This window comes from Falco biarmicus, chromosome 5 (genome assembly GCF_023638135.1).
Source record: "Falco biarmicus isolate bFalBia1 chromosome 5, bFalBia1.pri, whole genome shotgun sequence".
In the NCBI taxonomy this organism is placed as follows: domain Eukaryota; kingdom Metazoa; phylum Chordata; class Aves; order Falconiformes; family Falconidae; genus Falco; species Falco biarmicus.
This window is the reverse complement of record NC_079292.1, coordinates 33,175,528-33,184,625: the sequence shown is the minus strand read 5'-3', so window position 1 is coordinate 33,184,625 and position 9,098 is coordinate 33,175,528. Positions and strand designations below refer to the sequence as shown.

Here is a 9,098-nt window from a genome sequence, read left to right as displayed (position 1 = left end):
GGAGCCTGGCACAGCGTCTGCCCCGCTGGAGCCATGTGCAGTTAGACCCTAGCACCACAACGAGAAATGCAGGAGAGGGAAGAGCATTCGCTGCTGTGTCCAGGGAGCCAAAATAAACTCGGCAGGAATTCTCCCCTGCTTAGTTTAATCTATGCTTGGTCTCCAGGAGAGCAAACAGAATGAACACAGAGCCCTTAAAGTTCAAAACATTCACAGCACTGTCACTGAACTATATACTTCAGCAGCTCTAAGGAAATACCATAGAAAATGCTTCATTAAAAAAACCCTGTAAATCACTGGGGCTTAGGGGAAAAAAATCCCCAAACTTTACAACATGGTATGTTTAAAACAAAAAAGCCTGAAAGTCAGGAAGTCAAAGCTAAGCAAGTACTGCATCACGTTTTAAGGACATCCAAAAATCCAAACATTTAATTCTGGATGATCAAACCACTTTGTGTTGTCCACATTCACCTTATGCCATATGCCTATGAATTCCATACGATAAATGCAAAACACTGATATATAAATACAGCCTTCGGGTACTTTTTTTGCAAGTCTGTAATCTCTAAAATCAGTTTAAGGAGATAGTTTGCAATAATTCAAGCTGTTATGAAAATACCAAATAAACTTTTTTACCCTTCCAAACCCACTTTATTTTCTATTCTTTACTTTTTATACAAGAGTTAGAACTGTACAGCCATATTGTCTCAGAAGACAGGTGTAAAAAGCACCAACAGTGAGCCCATGCAGGCAGTTACCGTTTAAGATATGGATACTTAAGTAGACAAATACTTTGGTTTAACTTGCCTACAGGAATGTGAGTAAGCTTTCTTGGTTTTCCGGTTTAAGTAAATATCCAACCAACAATCCTTGAAACCTGCCAACCATAAGAACTGGAAAAGATTAAATACAATGCAAAGCCTTTTCACCTCATAGCAACAGAAGAACAAGACTTCCTGAAATCTGTTGAGTTTTACTGTGGATAGGGATTCAATGCAAAAACTACATAGCTGCCTCAGCTGTGGCTTGCTTCCATGGAGATATAATTTAAGGCCAGGCTGCCACCAAGCTGAACTACGTTTTCCTGCACTGCAACTGAGGCATTCAGGCAGTTAGCTGATGCAGCTGGAAACCCTTTTTGTAGGGTGCTTTCAGCTAGATCAGGTTCCTGAAATGAAATGCCAGCCTGCAACACCAGCATGGGGCAACCAGTTCTGTACTTTTTGAACTTTTTAAACACCGAACAGGGAACACCTGTGCCAGTCCTCTGCAGCGAAAGGGGCCTGGTCCAGGCCAGATCAGAACCAAGGACTCTTACTCCCCTTATACACTCACACTCCTGCCCTGCTACAGTCAGATTCCTTAACGGCTTCTGCAGACTCCTACTTTGTGGGATGGCACTGTGATAACAGGCATTGAAACTGAAGCATTGCAGTGCCTCCTGTTGAAACCAGCCCTTTCACTGCATGAGAGCTCTGAACTACCCGACTGGTACTGAACTCTGGTCTCCCCTTTACAACTGCTGAACACCAGCTGGTGTTTCCAAAAGGCTTTTCACAGTGCTGGTATCACTAACCATCAGCTGATGACAGTTTCTGAGATGGGTGTTTGTGACTTTTTGATCATAATGTCAGTGAAGTATCTGTTGAAGTAGTATTTTCCTGATTGATTCCACAACTTAACTGCTGTTTATGAACAATGCAGTCCCTAAAAGAATTGAAAGCATTTCCTCCTTAACAATTAAGTGCCAAGAAACGATCACATAACTGACAGGCACTCTAAGGCTAATGTTCTCCCTTACCCTAAAAGGCAGGCCTCAGCTCAACACACATGCACTGGCTACTTAAACCACATATATACTAAATTCTTATTTATATATGTAAAAAAGGAAATGGCTGTTTTCACTTACTAGTTCCAAATAAAAGGTCACTAACCTAAAAGCAGCAAGCTGCAATGTTCTAGCATAATCCCTTCCTCTGCAAACCAGAATTCCAAACCCTGGCAAAAGCACTCCCAACACAATCATGAAATTGGTGTGGCTCTACCACCTCCTAATCATTACATTGGCTTCTTTAATCCCAGACATATTAAATCAGCAACATCTGCTCTTCTGGTGAACTTTATCTCATCACAATTTGCATTTTCAGGAAACTAAAAACCTTTAAGCTTTCTTTAAAAAGGGGAAGGGCCTAAAAAAAAAAAAAAAAAAAAAAAAAAAAAAAAAAAAAAGGAACACAATTTCTTAAGACCTACTTGCAAGCAAGAAATAAATTAAGAATTTGTTTAAAGATAACAAAACTTTATGCTTTCCCTGCAGCACATTCTGTGTGGAAACACTTGCTTTGTACCACATTCTGTCTAACAGCCCCCAGGAGAATGCTAATAAATGACAGTTATTAATGACATTCAATTAAGATTATGGTTTGTCTAATTCTCACATGAAGTTATGAGCTTGTTTCCTGGAAAACATGTAGGTTGTGCAGTAGATGACTAATTATTTGAGAACAATGTATTAAAATACTTTATTAACACCAAGACAAGACACACAAAAATCATCAGCTTTTACAGAAACAAAAGCATAATATAGTAAGAAACCTTGCCTGTTTTGCAAAAGTTATCACCATAACTGAGGCTGTATATAGTCTGGTAGTCTTTCACAGAAGAATAACCTTAAACTCCCACCTAGGTCTCCAACCCTGACAACCTGCATCGAACTCCTAAATGTTTCTATTATGAAACCTTCCCTTTTCACAGATGGATACTATCCAAATGCATTCTCTTACTTAGCAGCACAGATTCTCTTCACCAGCCTTAGCAACTTTGCACAGCTGCTTTATATCCACTAATTAAACTGTACTTATGAAAAGAGAATGACCTTTCTACCTAGTCTTTTCTTGTCCAGATTATACTGACAGCAAGAAGTCTGAAATCTTCCAAGTGTGAAAATGTTCATTAACATAGGAGAAAAGTGAGCAACTTGGATGGTGAATTACTTCCTTTTCTTTTTTTTCTTTTCATCGGCTGCCATTTTTAACTTTACTTCTTCCACAGGAAGTGCTCCTAATTTCTTCTTCTTTGCATTCTTAACCTTTTCCTTGATGGCTTCAATATCAATTTTTTTCTCAGTGGAGGCTACATAGTAAAAAATCCAAAGATAACAGACATTAATTTTACTTTTTCTAAATCTTAACGGTCTACAAGATAAACATATATAAACACAGTAAACTGCATCCTGTGGCATTGGTTAAAACTCATTTTAAGTTCACTGACGATTTTATAAACTATTATAACAATCATTTTTGTTGAAACCAGTATCATCCACAAACCTCCTTCAGCAGAATTCAAAGGAGAACATATAAAAAACCCTATACAACTGCATTTGAAAACAGATGCCACACTGCACACATACAAACTGTTATCACTCACTCCTCAGGCCACAGATGTACTCCTCCGAAATTAATACATACATGCTTTCTTAGACACAGGCCTATTGGCTTGGTTGGTCTCACAAAAGAAGAGAAGAAATTTATTACTGAGTTCTTATACCCGGAAAAGCTTAATGGTATTTTGTCTTCCTGCAAGTAACTAAGGCGGTAAGATCACAAACATGCCTGTTCCTATCCTTACACTCTCTCCTTGGCCATCCATTAATGGCTGTTCTTAGAAACAGGATGGCAAAGGGTGGGCTGGGGAAGTACGATACAGAACTTTAACTCCTGCATGAAGACCTTTGTAAGAGACTTCTACAGGAAGTGCCAGAGTACTTCAATTAAACACAATGCTGAGCAATGTGAATAAGGTACTCCTATGTTCATCTAGGTGACGGTATTTTCTCTTTGGGCATGAGTCATGAGTTCAGATCCAACTCTCCTATCTCACCCAGTTTATCCCTACATCTGACAGTGGGTAGTACTGTCTTTGGACCAGCTCTTCTCTACATACAAACTACTGCTATGGTTTATTCTTGGAAGACTGAGGGTATGAGGTCAAAACACAGCAGCTAGAAAAGCAGAGTATGTGAGATACAGTACAGTCAATAGCAAGATCATGGAAGATTTGCTGCCATCACAAAACAGGACCATATCAATGCTGCAGAACACAGACTTTTTGAATACATGAACTTTTCAGTTCATTAGAAATTGCATAACGTGTCATGTAATAATATGTAGGTAGCATAGCTAATACAAAACACACATAATGTAATACAGTGAATGAATATGTAGTATAATCAATGAATCCAGAAAACTGAAGACTTGTTTCTTTAATGTTAAAAAAAAAATCATATGAAAACACAAAGTTCTTACTCTGCATATAATGTGGTTTTATATTAACTTTTAGAAAAGCTATTTACCCCATCTTTTGCCAACACTTCCTTGTGGCGTAAGTTTTCAAGTAAGTAAGATAAAAGGAACCCAAAATAAATACTTAACAGAAAAGCCATTTGAATGCAAAAGTTATGGCAGTTTCTCTACAAGACTGAAAGCCAAAAATCGTTGCAGCCAGAACAACCAGTTGAAATGGCTGTCCCAGTACTCCCATCAGGAAAGCATTCTAGAGAGAACTGTCATCGTATAGGTATAAAATTATGGGCTGCATGATCCTTCTACTGTCCCTGGCAACTCCAGGCATGGATCTTTAACTACTAGGATTTTTTTGCATGACCTTTATTTTTCCTACAGCTGTACCTCTGCAAAATCACTCAGCTCAGGAATCAATAGCAGAAGGTTTTAGACTTGGGAGGGGGGAGGGGCGCGCACACAGAGTTTACCTTTCTTTGTTTTCACAACTGTCTTTTCCTTTGGTGGGATAAAAGCTTTATTTCTTTCTTCTTGCCTTTTCTTGACTGCATCAGCTTGCTTTGCCTAAAATTACCAGTAAAAAGGTCAAGTATCAGTACAGCAGAGAAAAAGGGACAAAAAATAAAATATCATTCCAAGTCAGCAGTCAAATGCTGTTTAACCAAACAGTGGGTTAGAACAACTTTACCTTTATCTCTTCCATTCGCTTTCGTTTCTTCTGTCTTTCTTTCAAAAAGTATTCACCACTTGCCAATTCTTTATCAATCTGCATAAGACAAGTACCAAAAAACTTTAGATAATTATGCATTATAAGCCAGATGTATAGTACCAGGAAATCAGGCGGCCTCCCAACCTCCTGTTAGCAAGAACATGATTTTAAGTTGTACCATATTCCTGCATAACCAAATTAAGTTTCAGCTGACCTGGCTTTCTGGCTGTGGAGGTGGGAATGGTGTGTACTCCTTCTTAGTATTTTTCTTCTTTGGCTCCTTCCGTTTTTTCAAGTTCTTCCGCTTGAACTTAGGCAAAAATCTTTCCCAACTTTGAGACCTCAGTTCAGGATCTTTTGATAATTCCCTTTTGATCATCAAAGTCTTCAGTAGTTTTAGAATGTCACAAAGAAGTTATTAAAAATGGTATTACAGTAATAGTCAAAAGCTTAAAACTACAAGTTTTACCAAACTTTCTTACAGTGAATATGCTACATCCAAACCTTCCACCTCTTACTGCATTCTGTTAATTATGAACAGCAGAACCAGAAAGATACATATGTCTCCAAACGGGGACAAAATGCACTGGAGAAGGTGCCTCATTTAAACAAGCAAGTATCAACCAAACAAAGAGGGGAAAGTTTATACACCCTTTTCCTTGTATGTTCTCAGATACTGTTAATGATATTATGGCAATATATCCTGGTAAAATGGAGGATACCAGTGTCAGGGGTTTTTTTGAAGAAGCATGCTACAGAAATTCTCAAAAATGTATTACCACACAGAAACACAAAAAGTATATAACAACTCTCTGAGAAGAAATAGTACTTTCTTGCAAACAAAGATGCACAGTGGACCATGCTAACCTTAATGTTATATATGGGATGTATATTCTTCATTGTGTCCAAAACAACTTTTCTAACCTGTATTTAATAAAAAAGAAAAGGAACAGAACACTCAGCAAGTATTTCATATTCTATTAAATTAAAATACCAGGTATACTGTCTTGCTTCCTCTCCTCACCCCTGCCCCCCAAAGTAGGTTGATTTAAAAAGCTAATGCACATGTTTAACTGGTGGCACAGGACAAGATTACTGATATTTCTGAAGTGCTGTTTCTAATACAGTCCAGCATGCCCCACAAACATTACTGTCATGTTATCATGGCTTTTATGTGTCATGAGAAACTCGCTTTTGAGAAGCATTCTTCTCCTGCATAGTTATTAAAAACCTATTAGATGTTCCTTAAGGTTATGTATCATTAACTGCAGTATTTTCACTTACACCTTTTATCTGAAGCTACAAAAATTATTACTAAAGAAATCCCCAGAACAGTATTTCACAAATACTTTCTTTCCAAGACAGAAAGATCTCACAGTTTAAACAAAAACCAGCAGCTAAGCTGCTAAGACTACGGACATGCAAGTAAAATGTACCTTACTAACACAGAACTGAAAAGTCAGTGAGATACTGCTGAGGTTGTCAGATTTTGCCTTTTGTATGCCCTTGAGCTGGGCACAGAAGTAGGCTATACAAATAGCTCATCTGCCTCCTCTTACCTCTTTCAGCCCACTAAAGGGTCCAAGAGCTGAAACAGTGTTGCCCTGCACCATAATATAACAGTTTGTTAACAGTTCCAGGGCCTACATCAAAAAAAAGAAACAAAGTTAAGTGCAAACTGAAGACCCCACACAAATTTGGGTCCAAGAATTGTTACTACACCTATAGGAAATACCTTCAGAGTAGAGCCTTTTGGCCCAAGAAGTCGTGCTCTTCTTTTTATAAAAGTGTCTCTCTTCCTCACCAGAGAGCCTATTTTAATGATGTCACATGCAACATCATCCTGAAGGATACGAACTGCCTAAAGAGACAAAAAGCTGGCAATATCATCGGAATGCAAATGTATTATTCAGAAGAGTCAAGAGAATATTTCAGTTTATTCTTCTCAATTTGCTTTCAGATATGTTTACTTTAAATATATATTTAATTTTAATTAACTCACTTGTAAACCCCATATTTTGAAAATGTACTATTTTGTAAGTATTATGATAGAATGACACAAACTTCCAGAATTTAATACAGACCTGTTCAAATGGAACGCTTCTTGCAAGAAGTTTTATTAAATCCCTAGCTCTAATGATTGCATATGGATCAAAAGTCTTCTTAGTGGTAGTGACAGTCATGCTTCCTTCAATTAGATCCAGGGCTGCATTCACAAACTGCAATATTTGAAAAGAAACAGGGAATCAATATCTCTGAATAAGAACCTCAGAACTCACCTTTGGCAGTAAGAAGGTAACAAACAGAACACAACATACTGACGCAGATCCATTTCCCAAAATTCCGTACGTGACTTGCAGCTTAAGAAAATTCACACATACAGACACACACCAAAGAGACTGATTATGTGTCACAAGGCCCAAAATACCACCTCCCTCATCTCCCTGAATTCACATGCAATGGAGTTGTCAGTGCCTGAATGGCAAGACATGCTGCTGCAGAGAGCTTTCTGACAGCATCTGTAAAGAACTGCACATGTGAATACACAGACCTTCACTGATTTTGATACCAATAAAAAAATTACACTACCAATTGTAAATGTAAGCACAGCGGAAATATACACAGATGCAGTATTAGAAAAGCAGCTTGCACTATTTTTATAAGCTTAAGTAAGACCTGTATATCCCCAAAGATAAAACATAGTACCACAATTAGTAAGTATTCATACATGTTCACTCAAGGCTTTCTGGACAAGTGGCCAGCACTCCTTCAAGTATGCTTCTCTATACTTCGGGAATAATGTTGCAAAACTGCTTTCTTCTAACAGCCCTTTCGGATTATCCTCTCTTGTAAAGGCTGGCTCTTTCCATCCATCCGGCACAGTGAGAAGTTCAGATTCATCAACTGTTATAGGTATACAAAAAAAAAAAAAACCAGCAAACCATAAACCGAAGGTTTCTCCTCCTCTTTCATCAGTAACTATTACATCTCCTCCCCGTTTAACTACAAAAGGTACTGTAACTGAAAGCAGGGATGCCAAGTTTTGTTTAAGACTCTGCCGAATGTGTTCTGCATTTCTTCTGACCTGAAGTTACTGCTTTAAGGTACTTTTAAAAAACAGACAAAGGCAACCACAGCAGAGCTAGGCGCTGTGGACAGGCTGCCATAGGAGAACAAGAGGCCGGCCCAGCGCGCCCCTCGGCCGGCCGGCCGCCCCGCAGCAAAGCGCCCCCGCTGCGCGCCCCTCGCAGCCAGCAGCCGCCCCTCGCCCAGCGCCGCGGGCCGGGAAGCCGCCCGCCCCCGCGCCGCCCCGTGCCGCGGCCCAGCTCCTCGGCCCCCGCTTGTTTCAGGAAACCCAAGGGACCGCCGGGACGGGACGGTGGGGCCACGCGGGTACCCTCAGCCCGAGGGCTCCCCGACCAGCCGGCTGCCCGCCCCACATAAGCTCTCACCCCGCCCCCACCTGCCGCCGCCTTCTTTTTGTTTCTGGGTTTTGGTTTTTCTTTTTGCCGCGCCCCGGCCTCAGCCGCCCCCGGAGGATCCGCCATGACTGCCCGCGCGCCACCCCCGCTCACCCGGCACCGGAAGCGCCGCGCGCCGGTAGGGGGCGGGGCGCGGCGCGGCGCGGGGCACGCCGGGAGCGGCAGTGGCAGCCGTGGCGGCGGGCAGAGCGGCTGAGGGGAGTGGGTGCGGCGGCCGGGGCGTTGCTGGTGGCTTTACCCTCTGTATTCAGAGCAATACGCGTGGGCCTTCCCCGGGAGAAAAAATGTGAAAATAAAGCTGGTGCGAACAGGAGGGATGCTGCTCTGCCTCGCCCCGAGCGGCGGTGCCGGCCTCTGCTGTGTGCCTTACCGAATTTTGTGATCACAACGCTAACAAATACTATATGGACATAGGGTTTTCTTTTACCAGTCTGCACATATTCTTGAAGAAACAGAACGTGCCCATTATTTGGACTTGGGATGTCCCACGCAAAGTGCTATCAAGGACAATTAACTGAAGTAATTGCTGCTTAGGACAAGGCGACTTCGAAGAGCAATCACGTCATGGAAATCACACTTTGCAACACAAGACTGTCGCAATCAAGATGT

At 40.9% G+C, this 9,098-nt stretch overlaps 1 protein-coding gene across 1 annotated transcript; it reads right to left on the bottom strand.

The window, feature by feature from the left end:
* Positions 1-2,494: 2,494 nt before the first annotated feature.
* Positions 2,495-8,598, bottom strand: KRR1 (KRR1 small subunit processome component homolog). Its single transcript, XM_056340307.1, has 10 exons — positions 8,471-8,598; positions 7,736-7,911; positions 7,092-7,226; positions 6,743-6,868; positions 6,567-6,650; positions 5,875-5,931; positions 5,222-5,392; positions 4,987-5,064; positions 4,769-4,862; positions 2,495-3,132 (listed from the first exon to the last, which is right to left on the bottom strand). The coding sequence occupies exons 1-10, from the start codon at positions 8,553-8,555 to the stop codon at positions 2,990-2,992; spliced, it is 1,149 nt and encodes a 382-aa protein (XP_056196282.1). The 5' UTR covers positions 8,556-8,598; the 3' UTR covers positions 2,495-2,989.
* Between the last annotated feature and the right edge of the window lie 500 nt (positions 8,599-9,098).